Here is a 21,979-nt window from a genome sequence, read left to right as displayed (position 1 = left end):
TTGCCTGTGCTTTTGGTTTCTATCCAAAAAGTTATTGCCCAGACCATTGTTAAGAAGCTGTTTTCCTATGTTTTCTTGTAGTCGTTTTACAGTTTCAGGTCTCACATTTAAGTCATTAATCCATTTTGAGCTGATTTTTGTATATGGTGTGAGAAAAGGGTCCAGTTTCATTCTTCTGCATGTGGATATACAGTTTTCCCAACACCATTTATTGAAGAGACTATCCTTTCCCCACTGTGTGTTCTTGGCACCTTTGTCAAAGATCAGTTGAACATAAATGAGTGGATTTATTTCTGGGCTCTATTTTCTGTTCCATTGGTCTGTATGTCTTTATGCTAGTACCATACTATTTTGATTACTATAACTTTATAATACATTTTGAATTCAGTCAGTGTGATGCCTTCAGCTTTGTTCTTGTTACTCAAGATTGCTTTAAGGTCTTTGTGGTACCATGTGAATTTAGGATTGTTCTAGTTCTGTGAAAAGTGCCACTGGAATTTTGATAGGGATTACACTGAATGATATGGATAGAATGGACATTTTAACAATGTTAATTCTTCCAATCCATGAATACAGCTTATCTCTCCATTTGTTTGTGTCTTCTTTAATTTCTTTCATCAGTGTTTTTGTCGTTTTCAGTGTATAGTTCTTTCTTCTCCTTGGTAAAATTTATTCCTAAGTTTTTTTAAAAAATATTTATTTATTTATTATTTATTTATTTTGGCTGCACCGGGTCTTAGTTGCAGCATGCAGGATGTTCGTTGCGGCATGCAGGATCTTTAGTTGTGGCATGCGGACTTCTTAGTTGCAGCATGTGAACTTTTAGTTGAGGCATGCATGCGGGATCTAGTTCCCCGACCAGGGATCAAACCTGGGCTCCCTGCATTGGGAGTGCAGAGTCTTACATGCTGGACCACCAGGGAAGTCCCTGTTGTTTTTTTACGCTATTGAAAATAGAATTGTTTTCTTTATTTCTCTTTCAGATATTTCGTTATTGTATAAGAAATGCCCACTAATTTTTGTATGTTGATTTTGTCTTGCAATTTTACTGAATTTGTTTATTAGGTTTTTAAAAAATATTTTATTTATTTATTTATTTGGTTGTGCTGGGTCTTAGTTGCGGCTGGTGGGCTCTTTAGTTGTGGCATGGGAGCTCTTAGTTGCGGCATGCTTGTGGGGTCTAGTTCCCTGACCAGGGTTTGAACCCGGGCCCCCTGCATTGGAAGTGCATAGTCTTAACCACTGCACCACCAGGGAAGTCCCATGAATTTGTTAGTTTTAATAGTTTCTTGGAGGAGTCTTCAGTGTTTTCTATATATAAGATCATGTCCTCTCTGAACAGAGACAATTTTACTTTTCCCTTTCGGATTTGGATACCTGTTATTTCTTTTTCTTGTCTGATTGCTCTGGCTAGAACTTCTAGTACTGTGTTGAATAGTGAGAGTAGGCATTCTTGCCTTGTTCCTGATCTTAGGAGGAAAGTTTACATCTTTTCACTGTTGAGTATGATGTTAGCTGTGGACTTGTCATATTACAGCCTGTATCATGCTGAGGTACATTCCTTCCATACCTGATCTGTTGAGCGTCTTTATCATGAAAGGATGTTGTATTTGTCAAATGCCTTTTCTGCATTTACTGAGATAATCATAGGATTTTTTCCTTCACTTTGTTAATGTGGTGTATCACATTTATTGATTTACATATGTTGAACCATCCTTGCATCTCAGGGATAAATTTTACTTGATCATGGTGTATGAGCCTTTTAATGTGCTGTTGAATTTGGTTTGCTAGTATTTTGTTGAGGATTTTTGCATCTTTGTTCATCAGGGATATTGGCCTGTAATTTTCTTCTCTTGTAGCGTCCTTATAGGCTTGGTATCAGGATGATTCTGGCCTTGTAGAATCAGTTTGGATGTGTTCCCTCCTCTTCAATTTTTTGGAAGAGTTTGAGAAACACTGGTGTTAATTTTTCCTTAACTGTTTGAATACTGATTCAGTCTCCTTATTCAGATTTTCTGTTTCTTCAGATTGAGTCTTGGTAAGTTATATGTTTCTAGGAATTTGTCCATTTCTTCTAGGTAATCCAACCTGCATTTAATATTATATTGTTATTACTTTCCAACATTAGGGGATAGTGGCGTGAAAATGGCTTTCATGTCAGATCTGTGTTGAAATCCCAGCTTTACCACCTAGAGTGTCCATAGTCTTGGGTAGCGTTTCATCTCTGAACTTGTGTCTTCATCCCTGTCTTGGGGATACTGCTTTTAACCACGCTGGGCTGAGTGAGGATTAGACATCATAGGAAAGCCCTTGGCACATAACCCAGTTCTTGGTAAGTGCTGAAAACAGGGAGTTGTGATGCTGTTGTGATTGTTTAAAATATTCTTCAAAAACATGTTTTTAATGGCATTGTATTATCAAGTGAAATGCTATACAAAAGTGAAAAAAAAAAACAGTAAAGGAAGATAGAGTTTGTATGGAAAAAAAATCACTGTTGTAAGGTTGCAATTGAAACATTTTCCCCCAAAAACCTAGAAAATAGGCATTGTGGTGCACTACGTGAATATAAAAATCGATTAACAGGCTTCCATTTTTGCTACACAGCATCTAAGTGAGGGATAAATTAGAACAAGCATACTTTCAAAATTTAAACTTATTGAAGTGTAATATACATGCTAAAGAAAATACTCATTGTAAGCATACAACTCAATGAATTTCCACTGTGTAAGAATATTTGTGCAACCAGCAACAATGTTACCAAGCATTTCCAGAAGCTCCTAAAGGCCGCATCCCCCAGGTGACTGGAAAGTCTCTCCCTCCCAAGAATAACCAACCACCATCCTGACCTCTATTGCCTTAGCGTATTTCCCCCTACATTTGAATTTGAATTTGTTATACCTACGGGGAATATGGCTTGTTTTGCTTAGTGTTATGTCTGTGAGATCCATCCATGTTGCGTGGGGCAGGAAGTTTTTCATTTTCCTTCATTGTCCCTCTGTAGCCCTTCTTATCTGTGGATTTTGCCGGAGTATTAAGCCCTAATGTCCAAAGTGATCCATCATATGTAGCTGAATTAATTTCTGTCCTGTGAGTCTAGGATAGTAGTAGCCTTGTAACACCTTCAGGAAAACTGAGAAGATGCCCACTCAGATCATGTTCCGTGGAGGTTCATCTCTCGTAGAGTCCCAGGAAAGACTGGGAGCTTCAGCTTTTCTGGTTTTTGTGGTCTAGCGGCTCTCCAGTGTCTTCTAGCAGATGACTTCTGGAAGATAACAGTTAAGTTATCTTGCTTTTTTTTTCTCCCTGGGAGTGCTGGTTTGCTGCAGGCTCCTCCATCCCACCTGGAAGTGGAAGTCTAGCAAATGCATAGCTGGGCTCCTAGAAAGAGGAGGGAAAGTCCCAGGGCCAGATACAGGGGAGAGGGAGAGAAGGAGCTGAAACCCCAGGGGCAAAATAACACAAGCCAGGGCTGCCCCAAGGCATAGAAATTTGGAACCAGAGCCTTGGATTTTGAGCAGCTGGTGAGGGGGAGCGGGAGCCAAAGCCCTGGACCCGGGCCAGGAGGGGCGCTGGGACTGTGTCCCTCTCCTCAGCTCACAATGGCAGTGAAACGTGTCTTAGCTATGGCAGGAATCAGTTTGATTTTTCTGCTGAAGATCTGATCCTTAGCCTCTCATCATAGGCGTTTGGTGTTTGCAATTAGACTGCCTCTGAAGTCCAGGAGTTCCAAGTCTAGAAATAAAAAATTACCCCTCACACAAAGAAACAAATTGCTAGGAAAGTCAGCAGAGATGACCAAGAACAGAATTAGGGTTTCAGAGCTCCTCAGTATGTTGTAAGATAGCTATATTTAAAATGAAAGAAACAACGGATAGAGTTTTAAAATATGAGCAAGAAACAAACACTACCATTAATGACTATGCAGATTTGAGGAAGAACCAAATCCGAGTTTTAGAAAAGTACTTAGCATGATGCCTTGCATTTAGGAGCTACTTAATAACTGTGAACATTTGGGAAAATAATTCTCAGTATAAAACTCATGACTTTACACAATGTGAAGCATCTTTGTGGAACCTCAACTTTAGAAGTGTTCACTAATACCATTGTTCCGTTGGCCCTAAAATTTGTTGACTGAGTTGACATTGGAATCACCATTTTGAGATAGTTTCAAGTAATGTTCAGATATTCCTGTTGTCCTGCAGTGGGAGGAGACGGTTACACTAAAACGCCTAAGAAGGTTTATATAAATGAGTGTATTCTTGGAGCAGCTTTGGCCTCTTCTCCCTCCCTCCACGCCCCCCTCCCCCGCCTCCATGTTTCGAGTGCCTACTGGATGCCAGGCCTTGTACTTGAAGGAAGCATGGGAGGATGACTAAAACACTGTTCCTCCTTTCCTGGAATCCACATTCCACAGGCCATCGAGTCTGCCCCCGGGACCCTTACAAATACACTGGAATGAATCGAATCTATTGTGTGTTTCCTTCTGCAAAATTGTTGCTATATTATGAGTTTCTGATGAGTCTTCTTCAGCTTTTGGAGCAAGAAAAGGTCCCACAGTTGTCTATATTACTGAATACATAGAAACATTGGTTAGGTAGCAGGGAACTAGATAACCATAGTTTTCCAAGCAAAAGAATAGGTTAACTAATCAAGTTAACTTCTCCATGTTACTAATTCCACCACTGCAAATCCTTTTAGGATGATGTGAGGCATAAGGTTCATCTGAACACCTTTGGATTCTTCAAGAATGGGTACATGATGGTGAATGTCAGTAGCCTTTCGGTGAATGAGCCTGAAGGAGCCACAGACAAGGACGCAACTGTAAGTGCCTTTCCAGGAGATCTTTTCTGTTGCTTAGGTGAAAGCTTCACCCCATACTTAAGTATGAAGTATCAGAATGTAGAGAAAATTAAACTTGTGAGCGGGCGCCAGATAGTTTTGTTTTGTTTTTTAATAAATTTAATTTAATTTATTTATTTTATTTTTTATTTTTGGCTGTCTTGGGTCTCTGTTGCTGCGCGCGGGCTTTCTCTAGTTGTGGCGAGCGGGGGCTACTCTTCGTTGTGGTGCGCAGGCTTCTCATTGCAGTGGCTTCTCATTGTGGAGCACGGGCTCTAGGCGCACAGGCTTCAGTAGTTGTGGCACGTGGGCTCAGTAGTTGTGGCTCGTGGGCTCTAGAGCGCAGGCTCAGTAGTTGTGGCACACGGGCTTAGTTGCTCCGCGGCATGTGGGATCTTCCCGGACCAGGGCTCGAACCCGTGTCCCCTGCATTGGCAGGCGGATTCGTAACCACTGCGCCACCAGGGAAGGCCCGCGTCAGATAGTTTTATTCTTAACAGTTAAGTTGTAATTTTTTTTTTTTTTTTTTTTTTGTGGTATGCGGGCCTCCCTCTGTTGTGGTCTCTCCCGTTGCGGAGCACAGGCTCCGGACGTGCAGGCCCAGCGGCCATGGCTCACGGGCCCAGCCGCTCCGCGGCATGTGGGATCCTCCCAGACCGGGGCACGAACCCGGTTCCCCTGCATCGGCAGGCGGACGCGCAACCACTGCGCCACCAGGGAAGCCCGTAATTCTTGGATAATTTTAATAACAACTGATCCTTCTTACAAAATGAATGCTAAGAAAACCAAGACGTGGCCAAAAGAGTCACCCTTCTGCTCTTGGAGTAATGAAGGTAAGGGCGCCCGGGCATCATGTGGTTATTTACTTCCATTGTTTTTACCTCCTCTTAGATTGGATTCAGCCTAGACCGCACAAAGAATGATGGATTTTCTTCTTATCTGGTGAGCATCAAGCGCATGACCTGATCACTCCCTTCACTTGAACCCAAGGCACTGGGTGGAAACACCCTGCTTCCGTCAGTGCTGTTTTCTTGAGGCGGTAGCAGCTTTGACTTCCAAGCATCTCGGAGCACCCACAGTTGTGTTACTTGAATGGAGTCTGGGCCACTTGTTTCCTTTGTTCCTGAAAACATTTTGTTCTTACTCTGGTGTGAATGAACAAGATGGTGTGTAATTGGGTCTTCCTTTCTCAGGATGAAGATGTGAATTACTGTATTTTAAAGAAACAGTCTGCCTCTGTCACCCTTCTAATCCTAGACATCTCCAGAAGTGAGTAAGTAATTCTACTAATCCTTCAGTTCAATCCTAGAGTAAAGTTAGGGGGAATTTGGTAGTTAAGTTACCATTTATTGTCTGCCACGTGCCAAATATTTTGCTGAGTGCTGGAGATTAAAAACAAGATGAGCAAGACAGAGGTCCAGTCCTGGAGGAGCTTCTAGATGGATGAGGGAGACAGAAGAGCAATACAAACGATCACAGCAAACTAGAGAACTAGTAGAGCAGAGAGACTGAGGTTTGCAGAAGAGAAGGGAAGGCTTCAGAGAAGTATTGGTGCGACCACACAGGCTCCGGACGTGCAGGCCCAGCGGCCATGGCTCACGGGCCCAGCCGCTCCGCGGCATGTGGGATCCTCCCAGACCGGGGCACGAACCCGGTTCCCCTGCATCGGCAGGCGGACGCGCAACCACTGCGCCACCAGGGAAGCCCGTAATTCTTGGATAATTTTAATAACAACTGATCCTTCTTACAAAATGAATGCTAAGAAAACCAAGACGTGGCCAAAAGAGTCACCCTTCTGCTCTTGGAGTAATGAAGGTAAGGGCGCCTGGGCATCATGTGGTTATTTACTTCCATTGTTTTTACCTCCTCTTAGATTGGATTCAGCCTAGACCGCACAAAGAATGATGGATTTTCTTCTTATCTGGTGAGCATCAAGCGCATGACCTGATCACTCCCTTCACTTGAACCCAAGGCACTGGGTGGAAACACCCTGCTTCCGTCAGTGCTGTTTTCTTGAGGCGGTAGCAGCTTTGACTTCCAAGCATCTCGGAGCACCCACAGTTGTGTTACTTGAATGGAGTCTGGGCCACTTGTTTCCTTTGTTCCTGAAAACATTTTGTTCTTACTCTGGTGTGAATGAACAAGATGGTGTGTAATTGGGTCTTCCTTTCTCAGGATGAAGATGTGAATTACTGTATTTTAAAGAAACAGTCTGCCTCTGTCACCCTTCTAATCCTAGACATCTCCAGAAGTGAGTAAGTAATTCTACTAATCCTTCAGTTCAATCCTAGAGTAAAGTTAGGGGGAATTTGGTAGTTAAGTTACCATTTATTGTCTGCCACGTGCCAAATATTTTGCTGAGTGCTGGAGATTAAAAACAAGATGAGCAAGACAGAGGTCCAGTCCTGGAGGAGCTTCTAGATGGATGAGGGAGACAGAAGAGCAATACAAACGATCACAGCAAACTAGAGAACTAGTAGAGCAGAGAGACTGAGGTTTGCAGAAGAGAAGGGAAGGCTTCAGAGAAGTATTGGTGCGACCACCCTTCTCGTGAATAGACTTTACAGATGAATAAGCAAGGGAAGAGCATTTTAGGCAAAGGGAACGTGATATACACAGGCAGAGTGGTGTGAAATAGCATGGTGTGTTCAATGAAGGGAGTGCATTGTCTGCATCCAGCTGAGGGGAAGAGAGGAGGGCTCCTCCCCGTTCAGTGCTAGACATGCTCCCCTTGGTACGTGTGATGGTGCCAGCTGAGGCTGCGTGTCCACTCAGGCATGGAAACTTGCTGGTTCCTCCTCAGGCGGGATGGGGCAAACAAAATTGCGGTCTGGTAAGCAGGGAGAAGGGAGGAAATGCATATTGGGTGGGCTACTAATAGTGCTCACCGCCCCTCGCATGCTCCCCAAGGCTTCACTTTAACGTCTTACTGGGTTTTTTTTTACCGCTTGTTCCTTTTCCCTTGTACACCAATTTGTTGAACACATTGCACGTACTTAGGGGGGAATGTGTACCTCAGAATTGTATGGTTGCTACGAACTTAAGCTTTAGAGTGAGACTGCCCAGGTCCTCGCCCAAGCTGCTCACTAGCTTTCTACTCTTGGGCAGGTTCTTTAACCTTTCTGAGCTTTCATTTCAACATCTCTAAAACGCGGATAATAGAATCTGCATCATAGGACATCATGGGACTGCATGAGATGATGGATTTAGAGCTGGAAACAACACCTAACTTATAACACTTACCGGCCATAAGCATTACTTTGAACTCTTTTTCTTCTGTCTTGTTTGAATATAGAGTGCGAATAAGATCTCCACCAGAAGCTGGTACCCAGTTACCAAAGATCATCTTCAGCAAGGATGAGAAAGTCCTTGCTCAGAGCCAGGAGCCTGGTGTTAAAGCTGTTTCAGCAGGCAGCCAGACTCAGAATAAACAAGGTAAACTGTGAGGTAGAAACTAGCATTTTCTTCACTACCCTGATTTGTAGATTCTTTTTTTTTTTGCGGTACGCGGGCCTCTCCCATTGCGGAGCACAGGCTCCGGACGCGCAGGCTCAGCGGCCATGGCTCACGGGCCCAGCCGCTCCGCGGCATGTGGGATCCTCCCAGACCGGGACACAAACCCATGTCCCCTGCATCGGCAGGTGGACTCTAAACCACTGCGCCACCAGGGAAGCCCTGTAGATTCTTTTTTGTTCCTAAGTAAAAACAAATAGAATCTTAGCATTATTTTATTTTTGAGGTGATATAAAAATATGTAACAAAGAAAAATGTGGAAAAGATGGGAGAAGAAATGTCATTTCTCCTTACTCCCTGTGTTAAAATTTGAGTAATTTATATTTCCTTCTAAACTTGTTTCCTAAGTCTAGAATATTTGATTTTTAAAACTCATACACGTTTATAATTTTATAAGCATCCCTGTTCACTCAACTTTAAGTTATTTCATACTTATCAGATATCCCATTAAATGTATACTGTTTATTTGCTCAGCCTTTCCCCTTAAAGAGACATATTTCTACCTTGATGCTATTATATTAAAACATTGCTACATCAGACATTGTTATTTGTAGATATTATTATTTGTAGATTTTTTTTCATATGTAGAACTTCCTTTAGGATGGGTTCGCAGAATTGGAATTTCTGGTTCAAAGGATATGAATACTTTTGAGAATATTGATACATATTTTCATTCCTCTCCACATGAGTTGTGTGAATTTATACTCCTGTTGGGAAATATATAAGAATAGTGCCCACGTCACCATGTCCTAGACAATACTGGGTTTTTGGTTTTGTTTTGTTTTTTTAAATTCTAAAGTGAAAGGCAAAAAGGTATTCCTGATTTTGAAGTCACTCTTATTACTGAGGCTGCTCTTTTCCTCCATATGTTGATTAACCAATTTATATTTATCACCTCTTTCATTAACCGTTAGGTTTATCGAATAATTTATATGAGTGCTTTAAAGATAACTATTTATTGTATTATTTATGTGTCTTTTTCTCAGTTTGTCAAAATTCTAACCCAGATTAAAAGATGTGCAGAAATGTTACATTTGTGTGATGATGTAGTTCCACGTATGTGCACCATCTCCTCCTTGTCCAGGTTCCTCAGGCTCACATAACCATTCCCTGGGCAGAAAATCTTCTTTTCCTTCTTTTTATTCTGAAACTCTCTCCCTTCCTGCAGGGAGTTTGAGATGTTTTCTTCCTCACGAAGAGGGTCTTAAGTAAAAATAAGACACAGATGCCCTCTCTGTTCACTGAAAGAAATCATTAGCAATTTCTGCACTCCTTGCTGTGGAAATAAAAATAGTATGCTTTATGCTAATATTATTTCCGTGTATATAAATAAATCTCATATATTATATATATGCATTTTAAACAATGATCTGTTTTCAAATGTAATTACTTAGAAGATAAGGAAGTTATTCCACATGGTGTCTCTGACAGTAACATGCACTAGGTTATTTAGAGATGATTTCCCTCGTCTATACTGAGTATTATCATTTATTAGATTGCATTTATAAGAGAACAGGTTGCCATTTGCGGCTTCTACAGCTCAGGAGCGTTTGGGGTTCTAAGCAGATGGCATTTCACAAAATGGCACGTGGCCTCACCGTTTTGATTGTTTGAATTATTTGATATTAGACGAGCTAAAGTCTCATAAAATGATACTGTAATATACATATGAGCTGAATCATGCAATAATAGCTCTTAAATGGTTCTGCTTCTAGACAGTGGAAAGTCTGAAAGAAGTACAGTGGATTCAAAGGTAAGAAATAACCTGACTTATGCTCTCAGCTTTTCTGGGTATGTATGTATGTCTGGGTATGTGTGTGCATATAGGAATGTATGTACGTATGAATATATGTACACACAGGTGTGCACACATACATCTGCATGCCTGATCTACAGGGGGTTGTCTTCTGTTTGGGGAGATAACTTAGGCACTCGGAAACAATTTCAAAGACTGAGTGCTGAGCTATACAGCACTTACATGATAGAGGCTCAGAGAGTGAGAGGAGAGGGAAGTGGGCTCTCGGAGAGCCCTCTGGAGGGAGGCGTCACCAGGGCTTGAAGTTTGGTAGATTGTTTGGGGAAGAAGAGAAGGAAGGAGATGAAGACCATCGTGAGCAAAGACCGGCAGTGGAGATGAGCATGACAGGTGCTGGGCACTGGCCTATTGGAAGTAAAAGGTACCTGTTTGGGAGCAGAGAGAGGTGTCTTAGATAACAGAGGGCTGGAAAATTGAAGGTATGGATGCACAGAAAACAGGAAGTCATCATGTGTTCTTGACAAGGATGGAATGTGATACAGAAGGTGTTAAGGGAAGGTCACAGTTCTGAAGGAATGTGCAGGGGTAGCCTTGGAGAGGGAGACAGTGAAATTAGAGGGACCAGGAAGAATTCTGTTGTGATAATACAGGTTTAAGGTGATGAGGATCTGAACTAGAGCAGAGCTTCGGAATCAGTCTGGGAGGTCATTTGGGGGTGGCGGGAGGGTAGGAGAAGAGGTAGATTTTTTTTTTTTCTTTTCCCCAGAGGTTTAGGAAGTAGAAATAGCAGAAGCAAAAACGGGGAAGTTTTGGTTTGGGATATCTTGAGTTTTCAGTGATGGGACATCCAAATGGCGGTATTTTATTTTGTTTTATTTTGACAGCTTTATTGAAGTATAATTGATATATCATAAACTGCACATATTTAAAGTGACAACTTGATAAGTTTTGGCCTGTGTGTCACCTGTGAAACCACCACCACAATGAGAGAGTGAACATGTCCATCACCCCAAAGGTTTCTCCTGTCCCTTTGTCACCTTCCTGTCCCTAAGTAACAACTGATCTGTAACTATAGATTAGTTTTACAGAAGCTGCTATAAATGAATTATGCAGTACCTACTCTTTTTGTCTTCTTTCATTTAGCATAATTATTTTAGGTTTGCCCATGTTGTTCCATGGATCAGTAGTTCCTTCTTTTTGTTACTTACCTTTAGTCCGTTGTACCGGTGGCAATATGTAGATCATTTGAAGTCGGGGATGGAGCCCAGGTGCTGTGTCAGGGTGTGACCTGGGTTGGCATCCGTTGTCTAGCTGAAGCTTTAAGACTAGAGAGGTGTTCAGTAGTGAGTAGGGGGTATTGAAGAGACAGGAGGTAGATGAGAAAAGGAAGTGGGTAAAGAATTACCATTCTCTGTGAAAGGTGATTTCAAACATCTTGAAAAAATGGTGAATTTCTTTTTCAGTGAGCTTTTGAAGAAAGCTTGGGTTTAAGAAAAGCATGTTTTGGAGTTTTAAAATTTTTATTTTTATTAGCATGCTTTTTCCACCAGTCTCATTCTAAAATAGGTTGTTAATGTCTTTTTTAGGCAACAGGAGAGAAATCCTTTTCTGTTCGTAATAATGATGGGGCAGTTTCATTTCAGGTATGTATTCTCTTTCAGTCAAGCTTCATAGAATTTATCTCTACCATGTAAAAGGGTGAATTTTTATAGAAATTTTGAATTTAGGAGTAGTAATTTAGGTATGCTGTGTGTCAGTCACTTGAATACAGTAGCTCTCTCCATAACAAACCTACAAGGTGGGTATTGTTACCCACCACTTATCAAATCATAAGTCTCTGAGAGAGAATAACTCAGAGTGTTATGTCCAGTGTGAGTGAGAAGGCCCGGATTCCAACCCCGTTCTCCCTGGCTGTCCCACACCTCTGCCTCTCCAATCCCATGCTGCCTCCCATTCAGAGTGTGTCAGAAACACAGACTTCTGTACCTGAACGGACCATTGTGATCTTTTAGGGTGATGTTGTCATTTCAGAGATGAGTTCACTGAGCCTTAGAGGCCTGAGTGACCTGCTCAGCTGTCACCGTTGTTAACTGCACGCGGGTGTTTATGGCAGCATCACAGCCCATGTGTGGGGTCCAGGGGAGGACACTGGACTGGATCTCAGAGCCCATGTGCTAGCTGGTGACCTTGGACAGCTCACTCAACTTCTGAACCTCGCTCTTGAATCATCTGAAAATGGAAAATTAGGGCGCGTGTCTCATAGGGTTGTTAGTATCATTCTTCAAAGATAAAAGTGCTTTGTAAAGCACTATACAAATAATCCTTTATCATTAATTTGTAAGAATCACTGTCTCTCTCTTTTCTAACCAGTTTTCATTAATTGAGGTATAATTTGCTTAGAGGGAAATGCCCAGGTCTTATGTGTGTGGTTCAATCAATTCTGACAACTGCATGCACCCACATAACCCATTCTCAAGATTCTCTGTATTTTTACCATCTCCAAAAGTCCCCCACCCCTGCATCTGCTATTCTGATTTCTTTCACCATAGATTCTTTTGCCTATGTAACAGTTTTTATATGTTCTTTTAAGTTTAGTGACCGTCGGTATTAACAGCTAACTGAGAGCTTTTGGGGTGCTCATCTGCTCTGAATCCTCAGCAGCTTCCCATCTGTCTCAGAGTAACAGCCCACGTCCTTCCATGTGGTCTCCAAGCCTACATGGTCCAGCTGCTGTCAACTTTCTGACCTCAGCTCCTGTTTGCTCCCCCATCCCCTGCTTATTACTCTCTTCCAGCTACACAGGCCACCTTGCTGCTCCTAGAAAAGATCAGGCTTTGGGCTCTGCTCTAGCTGTACCTGCTGGAGGAACATTGGTCCCTCAGAATCTGTGTGATCAGTTTCTTCCTCCTTCAAGTCTTTGCTCAAATGTCACCTTTTCAACAAAGCTTCCTCCAATCTCCCTGTTTTAAATGCAGCACCCCCAGCCCCGCCCCTGGCTCTGTTTTTTCCCTTAGTGCTTCTTTCCAACATACGGTATACTTGTACTTATTTATTGTATTTGTTATCTGTCTCTCCCTTTAGAAGGTAGCCATAAGGGCAGGGATTTCTATCTGCTTTATTGCTGCTGTATATGAAATTCCTCATCTTGGGCCTGGCCCATAACAGGCTGCCCGTAAGTCATTATGGAGATGAATGAGTGAGTCAGACATCGTGCTAAGTACTTATATGTCATCATTATCTCAGTTCATCTTCCCAGCAGTCTGTGAATTAGGTACTGTTACTATTCTCCTTTTACAGATGAGGAAACTGAGGCTCAGAGAGGTTAAGTAACTTGCCCAAGGGGAGGGTTCAAACCCAGGTTTGTCTGACTCCAAGGCCCGTGTGTTTAATCACTTTGCTTTACTACCTTCTTAAGAAAATGCAAAAGGTACTTTTCCGTCTTCTTTCCCTCACTTTAATATGTTTGTTAATAAAATAAGTATTTTGAATGTTTCTTTTTTAAGTCACAAAAGGAAAGCATTTATAGGATACACATTTGTCAGTTACTAGTGCTTTGTGTCAAGGTGAGTACTGAGGGGAAAGCAGCATTTGTGGTGATTCAGAACATTGCTTCAAACAGCCAGTTCATAGGGTTCTTGGGATGCATAAAACAGGCAGCACACAAAATGGACAGCTTGCTTTTTCTCTGGCTTCCCCTCTCCTTGTGAAGAAGTCAGTAGGTGGGTCCTCAGTGTTCTGCTGCCCAGTGTCCTCCCAGTTGTGGACAGTACGGTCATTCTGAGCTTTTCTGCTCCATCCACAGAGTAGGTCTGATAGTTTATCTACCTAGAGCTGGAAAGGGACTGTCAGGGCTTACCCCAACCCTAAAATTTTCATTTTTGCTTTATTTTGTTTTGTTTTGTTTTCCTTCAAGTGTCAGGTGTCTACTCTGATCTACCATGATGGTTCTATTGATTTTTTTAAAAAATATTTTTTAGAAATTTCATGAGAGTCTTACTTCTGTAATTAAAATTACATGTTTAGAAAAGTTTTCTTTTTGTGGCTACCTTGGGTGGACAAGAATACATGCTCGCACTTTACAGTGATGAGTTTGGGACATGGTTTAACGCTAATAATTTCAGCTTGAATAATTCTTTTTTTTTTTTTTTTTTTTTTTTTGCTGTATGTGGGCCTCTCACTGCTGTGGCCTCTCCCGTCACGGGGCACAGGCTCCGGACGCGCAGGCTCAGTGGCCATTGTTCACAGGCCTAGCCGCTCCGCAGCATGTGGCATCTTCCCGGACCGGGGTACGAACCTGCGTCCCCTGCATCGGCAGGCGGACTCTCAACCACTGCGCCACCAGGGAAGCCCTCAGCTTGAATAATTCTTGGTCTTTTCTTTTCGTCTTCTTGTCAGATGTCTCTTTTTTCCCCCCATTCTTTTAAATTTTGAGGTATAGTACCTATAGAAGAGTGTATAGTACTTATGTTGAGTACAAGTAATTATAAATAATCACCTTTGTAACCATCACTTGGGACAAGAACTAGAACAGTTCCAACACCCCAGAACCCCCTTGTGGCCCTCATCGCTCTTCTCAACTCTAGAGTAAACCCTATCGTGAAAGATGTTATCATAACCATTTCCTCACTTTTCTTCATAGTTTACCACCTATATATGTAACCCTAAACAGTATATTTTTAGGCTTTTAGTAAAATGTTCTCTGGAATTGATTAAGGTGTCACATTCTGTGATCTTTTTATATATATACATTTTTAAATTTACATTAAATTTCATTTGAATACATGAAATAATGTTGAAAAACAAAGAAAAATGTCTAAATGTAGAAAATGTAGCCTCTGTTACTGTTGTTTAAAATCCTGTGGGTAAATTTTGATGAGGGAATACTGGTCCTTTACCTTTTCAAGTATCAGATGAACCTCCTTTCTTTCTCAGAAGTATTTTTTACCGAAGAGCAAAACAACAATATGTTGACTTGAAAACTAGAAAATTGTATCTTAGGTTAGCTCTGCAGACTTCTGCAAAAACCCATCACTGATGGATAGATATGTGATAAAGCAAGTGTAGTAAACTGTTAATTGTAGAATCTAGGTAGTGGGTACATAGGTATTCACTGTATAATTCTGTTAACCTTTCTGTTAGCTTGAAAATTGTTATAACAAAATATTAGGAGGGTATCATAGAATAAGAAAACGTCTATTTAAACTCTGCTCTGGGAGAGTTTGATTAATCTAAGTAAGCAGTCTGTTTTCTTCTGTTCATGGTATTCACGATTTATTTCTAAGATTTAAAAATTTAGCCGAGGATTTGGGTACCCTTAAATTTTTTTCTTCTTCACTTTCAGTTTTTCTTTAACATCAGCACTGAAGACCAAGAAGGCCTCTACAGTCTTTATTTTCATAAATGCCCTGGAAGTGAAATACGGTCCAATGACAAGTTTTCATTCAGCCTCGATGTGAGTACCATACAGAAACTCACATGTGGGTGTTGTCAGCCGTGTAAAATGGGAGACAGTTATTTCTTTATGAGAGTAGTTTTAAGAACACTTAAGCCAGAGTAAGAGAAACGTGGCCAAAATAACATTTATGCCAGGGGGCAGGATACTTCAGAGGGTTCATAAATAAGAAAATATAAAGCAATTTAGGATGTGTTTACACTTTCAGCCTATGCATTAAGAATGTGGTTGTTATCTGCTGGTACTCACTTTCTTGAACTTCCATGAAACAGCTAAGATTCCAGATTGCTGAATATGGGATGATCTGTTTCTGAAAAGTAAAAATTAATGTCATGTTGGTTTCAGATCGAGATCACAGAGAAGAATCCTGACAGCTACCTCTCAGCGGGAGAAATTCCTCTCCCCAAATTATACATTTCTATGGCCTTTTTCTTTTTGCTCTCTGGGACCATCTGGATTCACATCCTTCGAAAACGACGGTAAATTATCACCTCCTTGAGCCCTTCATCCAAGAGCGTTAGGGGATTTGTATAATTTCACCTTTTGCTGTCTTCTGAACCTGGAGGACTTGGCACTAGCGATCCTGTTCTCTTCAAAGGGCATCTTCCCCGAAACAAAGGGAGACCATGCAGGAGCCTTGCCGCCTGGGAGGCCTTTGCATGCCTTGGTGTTTGTTCACTTCCCAGTGCTTTGTTTAAAAAGCAAATCCAAATATTTCAGTAATATACAAGCAAAATAAAATGTGTAAGCAAAACATTTCCATAGCGAGGACACTAGAGTCCAGGACTCAGAGTGAACACATTGGTCCCATTCAGGGGCTCTTTGTTCTTACGAGACGAGTGACGACAGCCCAGCGCCTGGTGGGAGCGTGGAGTTGCTGCTGAGCACTGAAGGCCCAGCCCAGAGCCTGGCGGGGCAGGTACTCACCTCCAGAGGCTCGTCACTCGAGAAAACCTCTTGAGAGCCCACCTGCCTGACCCTTGGCCTTTCTTCTGAAATCCCTGAGGCTTTAACTTCCTGTTCTTGGTACCTGAGGGGAGCAGCAGGGTATGTGCGGAGCTAGTGTTTAATCGTGTCCCTCCCCCACATGGAAAACAGAACGCTAATTTTCAGTTAAAAAATAGTGTGAAGTGTTTGCTATAGTATAAGGCCCATAAACTGTGTAAATGATGGTATGTGAATATGGTAGTATAATATGGATTTAAATTCAGACAATAATTAGGCACCCCCAAGTACCAGATACCTCTTTCTCTGGAGCAGTGGGACAGATTGAGATCTCTCTGGCCTCTGGTGGCCAGATTGTCTTCTAGTGGACATGTTCAGCTCGGGTACTGGGCTCTGCTGGATGTGGTTGCCGGTTCCTGTTGTAAATCTTTTACATCCCCTGGATGGAACTGTGTCTTGTTTACTTGTGAAGAACCCTACATAATCATGTTTGGACTGGAGATCAGGCAGCCATTAATACGAAAAAAAGAATCCTACAAATTCAGGCCATAAAAGGTGGTTGGGGGGCGGCGTTTGGTTTGTTTTTTTTGTGTGTGTGGTACGCGGGCCTCTCACTGTTGCGGCCTCTCCCGTTGCGGAGCACAGGCTCCGGACGCGCAGGCTCAGCGGCCATGGCTCACGGGCCCCGCCGCTCCGCGGCACGCGGGATCCTCCCGGACCGGGGCGCGAACCCGGTTCCCCTGCATCGGCAGGCGGACTCTCAACCACTGCGCCACCAGGGAAGCCCCGGTTTGTTTTTTTAAAGAGTTTTGCTTTTGCCGTTATTAGAAGAGTAGGAACCTGGAGCCGGAGAGCTGACGTCAGGAGCGAGCGCTGACTCGCGCTGCCTGTGCGCCCGCCTTCCCTCTAAGTCTCCTTCCTCGGCCGCAGAGCTGGGACGGGCATAACTGCCCTGCCTTCCCCTCAAAGTCTTAGATCCTTAGTTTTCTTATGTGATTCCCCCTGAAATGATGTGTACGAGAGTGTTTTGCAGATCAGGGTGCTATGCAAAGATGAGGACATACGAAATAGTTTAGCCAGATGTTCAGTGGTATTTTAATTTCCCTTTATTTAGCGATGCAACAGTTATTGTCACTGGTTCACTTATATAAAATCGTGGCAGCAGTTTAAAATCTGTGGTTAGACGAGGCTGACCTACTTTGTACAACGTATTTTAAACTTCTTGTTGAAGTATAGCGTATATACAGAAACGTATCATTTCAGCCCCCTGCCCCATCCCCGTGTTTTTCCAGGAGTCTCACAGCCAGCCACGTGAGTCACGTCACAGATGTGACTCCAGGGCTGCCAGTGCATTTCAGAGACTTGTAGCCCCTTAGTGCTGGAGGGAACTGAGAGATTTTTTGCCTCGTCTTATTGAGGCCTTGAGGGGGAAAGTGAGAGACAGGGCTAGCATCCGCCGACAGAGCTGGCCCTGGGACCCAGAGTGGCTTGCTGTGCCTTGTGGTTCTGTCGTGGGCCCCAGAGCACGGGGAAGTGGGAAGGGAACACGGGCAGCTGATCGGTTTGGTACCTGCTCCCTGCCCAGCCAGGCATTGGATGTCATGGCTCCTTGAGGTCATTGAAGGCCCATTTTCAGCAGAGGTTTCTGAGGCCTAGAGAGATGAAGGTCGTCAGGGTAGAACCCGTATGTGAGCCAGGTCGGTGTGGCTCCAGAGCCCGAGATCTTTCCTTCATTCACATAACGGCCCAGCCATCAGTGCTGTAACTTGGAGTGCGAGTCTTGGTGGCCAGGGTGTGTGGTGAGCGCAGCCCTTGACGGTTCTGCACTCTGGGTAAATCTCATTACTGTTCGGGAGGGACAGACTACTCTGGCCTTGACTTCCCTTTCGACCTTCAGGTAGGTAGGCACTGGAGCAGGAAAGTACCAGGGAGGAAACCAGTCCGGAAACTGGGTGTGCGTCAGCTCACGACACACCCTCCTTATCGTTCTGTGCAAGGCCCTCTCCTGTGCTATTTCCTGTCCCCTCTCCCGGTTCCTTCCCCCGCACGGCCAGCCACTCAGATGCGTTTAGTATGTGTTCTGGGGGTATTTGTGTATTCTTGTAAGCAAATAATGTTTATTGGTATTGCATGTATTTTTTAAAAATAAATTTACTTATTTATTTATTATTTTTGGCTGTGTTGGGTCTTTGTTGCAGCACGTGAGCTTTCTCTAGTTGCAGCGAGCAGGGGCTACTCTCTGTTGCAGCGTGCAGGCTTCTCATTGCGGTGGCTTCTCTCCTTGCAGAGCACAGGCTCTAGGTGCGCGGGCTTCAGTAGGTGTGGGCTTCAGTAGTTGTGGCGCGCGGGCTCTAGAGCGCAGGCTCAGTAGTTGTGGCTCACGGGCTTACTTGCTCCGCGGCATGTGGGATCCTCCCGGACCAGGGCTCGAACCCGTGTCCCCTGCATTGGCAGGCGGATTCTCAACCACTGCGCCACCAGGGAAGCCCTGCATGTATTTCTAATTTATATACACTGTTCCATCTGTAGGTATTGTTTTTGTACATCTTTCACTCAGAATATCCTCTTTAGGATCTAGTCACGTGGCTGCGTGCACATCCGGTTCATGGCTGTTCAGCTGCTCCGTGTCGTCCACGGCGAGCGTCCGCATTCCACTCGCCCAGCCCCTTAATGGTGGAGCCCTCGGTTGTCTGCATTTCCCTGCTTCCCCGTGCTGTCATGATCCACCCTCCTTCCTGTCCCCGGAGGGGTCTGCAGCCTCTGAAGTACATTTTCGGAAGGAGGTGCCCCGGGCGTCGGGGAGCTCTCCTTTAATTTCTCTAAGTGCTGCCGGTTGCCCGCCGCGATGCGTGCCTGTGCCGGCTTAGGCTCCTACTACACGTGTGCCAAGACTGACACCTTATGTTTTGCCAGTGTGATGGGTATAAACTGGTACCTCATTTTCTTCTGCATTTCTCTGAATATCAGTGATATGAATTATCTTTGCAGAGACATGTTAACCTTCTGGGGTTTTCCCTCTGTGACTGCCTGTATTTGCATATTTTTCTGTGGGATTTTCTGTGTTTTTCTTGTTGCTTTGCATAAGTTCCTTGCACATTCGGATCTCCATCCCTTGCATGTCTTAGACATTGCAAATTTCTTCTCCCAGTTGAATTGTTGAGTAAAAATCGTTCATACTAATGGAGTCCCAGCTATCTAATTTTAGTCTTTTGGGCAGTGCTCCTTGGATCTTAAGAGGCCCATTCCTACTCCAAGATTACAAAATGTGTGTTTTATGCTTAGCAGCAGACTCCACCTGGGTTGTAAGTAAGTGTGAAGCAGAGATCCAGCTTTCCTTATTTCTTATATAGGTTTGAGCTCATTTTTTCCCAGTGTCAACCATTAAGCAGGCTGTTCTTTTCCCACCGACTTGGTATCACCTGAACTATCAAGCTTCTGTACACCCACGAATCTATTTATAAGCCTTCTAGTCTATTCTGTTGGTTTACTTGTCTGATGCGACACCCGTTTCCCATTTTTTACTGCTGTGGCTTTGCAGAATGTCTTGATATACGAGAGTGGGAGTCCCCACTGTAGCTCTTACTCAAGTCTTTGTTTGCTTTCTTTAATAGAGTTTAAGACTTTTCACCATCATGGTTTTGTTTGTCTTATTAGGTTAATTCCTAGGATGAGGCGGGAAGGGGTAGAGGAGTTGAATGCCTGGCAGCCTGAAGGTGGACTTGTGCCCGTAGGGGGAGGTGGGGCAGTGGGTGCTGTGCACCACTGTCCTGGTATGTTTGGCAGGTTCCAGCTGTGAGGCGGGAGAGAGGGGGTACAACCCCAGCGCTTTCTCTTTGACCATCCCTGCTGCCTGGCTCCAAATCCGCCTCTCCTCCTGGCTACAGATTTCCCCTATAGCTGTACCTGATCACCTCTACCTTCTTGGGGATTTCACGCCATTTTCATAGATCCGTCTGCCTCATTCTTGCCTCTGCGGGCTTTCCAAGGTGGTTTCTGGAGAAGAAGCTGGCAGCCTGTTTAGATTTCCATCTTATCAGGCCTGGAAACCCATTGTACATAACTCGGCTCCATTCACAACATTGAATTATATAGTAGAGGTGACTTGGGACTCCATTCCAGGCCTTTCCTGTTGGCAGCAACCACTTGTTTAAAAAGCTTCATGTTTGTGGTTTGCTTAGATTATACTTACTGCCTCCTATGAGGCCTGGAGCTTTACCTGTTCTTTGGGAGTATGAAATATTCCTTTAATTCTTTTCTCTCTGTTTTTACATAGGAATGATGTATTTAAAATTCACTGGTTGATGGCCGCCCTTCCTTTCACCAAGTCTCTTTCCTTGGTGTTCCACGCAGTACGTATTAGTATTTTGGGGTCATTTACGAACCGATGTACTATGCCTATACTGTCTGGAAAAATAAAGTAGAAGACAGGACACATCAAATAAAAGGTGAAAGAATACCTTTGTCATGAAGCCTCCTTTGGTCTGGGAGGGACTGGTCACGGAGGTAAATCATCACAATCTCCCTAATACTAGACTTGAGATCTTCAGACGTTACCGTCAGACTCAGAGTTTTCTCAGAACACTTGTTGGTGTTTATTTTTTTTGTTTTTGTTTTCCCAGTCACTTCTTGAGATTAGTGTGCCACCTGCTGAATTGTTTCCATGACTTCCTTTATTTTTCCAAATATTCCCTCATGTTCCCGTTTGATTTGAAGTTCAGTGTTAGGATACTTATTTGAGAGAAAACTGATGCTCTAAAGATTGAGGCCTAAGAATTGAGCTTAAGCTTTGCATATTTAGTACTGATGCAGATTGAAATGAGCCTGCCCACGGGAGTAAGATCACCACTTCCCTGATTCGTAGGCCTACGAGGTACCCGTGGGTCATACGTGAGGGTGACAGTCTCCAGACATGTGCACAAGATCCTACTGCACTTAAAAATATTGTCATAGAAAAAGTAATAATATAGCCAGTTACAATTTCAAGAAATTACAGTTATTTGGATAACTTCCCATTTGGGTGTAAGGTAAAAGATTCTTTCTGGAACCATGTAGATAACGAATGATAAGATTCTTGAGTCACCTTCATATCTAGACAGCCACGTGTGGGAGAATGAAAGATGTATAGAGAAACTGATGTCAGCTTTGGGAGTCCTGCCTGGAAGCATTTGGGCCACTACTGAAACTGGTCACTTTAGTTAAAATGCACTGGTGATTTCAGGTAGCTCTAAATTTACAGATTTTTTTCCAAAGAAAACATAGTTGAAGCTAGGGGATTCCACGTAGATTTTTTTACTGACTTTACTGACTGATTTATTATGTAAGCAGTAAGGCTATGAAAGATAAAGCTCTTGACTGGGGCATTGAAAAGACCTGTGGCATTTGGAGGTTTGTTAGTTTGTTTGTTTATTTGTTTTTTGGTGGTTTTATACATCTTTTTTTTTTTTTTTTTTTTTTTTTTTTTGCGGTACGCGGGC

General features: G+C 43.1%; 1 protein-coding gene across 1 annotated transcript in view; it reads left to right on the top strand.

Moving 5' to 3' along the window:
• GPR107 (G protein-coupled receptor 107) overlaps positions 1-21,979 on the top strand; it is a 72,060-nt gene that overhangs the window by 14,293 nt on the left and 35,788 nt on the right. The window contains exons 2-10 of the mRNA XM_024126187.2: positions 4,699-4,821; positions 5,731-5,781; positions 6,033-6,112; positions 8,135-8,274; positions 10,068-10,105; positions 11,695-11,751; positions 15,450-15,560; positions 15,906-16,039; positions 20,779-20,854. Coding sequence (XP_023981955.1) covers positions 4,699-4,821; positions 5,731-5,781; positions 6,033-6,112; positions 8,135-8,274; positions 10,068-10,105; positions 11,695-11,751; positions 15,450-15,560; positions 15,906-16,039; positions 20,779-20,854 — 810 coding nt within the window. The remainder of the gene's footprint in view (positions 1-4,698; positions 4,822-5,730; positions 5,782-6,032; positions 6,113-8,134; positions 8,275-10,067; positions 10,106-11,694; positions 11,752-15,449; positions 15,561-15,905; positions 16,040-20,778; positions 20,855-21,979) is intronic.

Source organism: Physeter macrocephalus, chromosome 13 (assembly GCF_002837175.3).
Source record: "Physeter macrocephalus isolate SW-GA chromosome 13, ASM283717v5, whole genome shotgun sequence".
NCBI lineage: Eukaryota > Metazoa > Chordata > Mammalia > Artiodactyla > Physeteridae > Physeter > Physeter macrocephalus.
The sequence above is the reverse complement of the archived record's forward strand: the minus strand, read 5'-3'. Positions and strand labels throughout refer to the sequence as shown.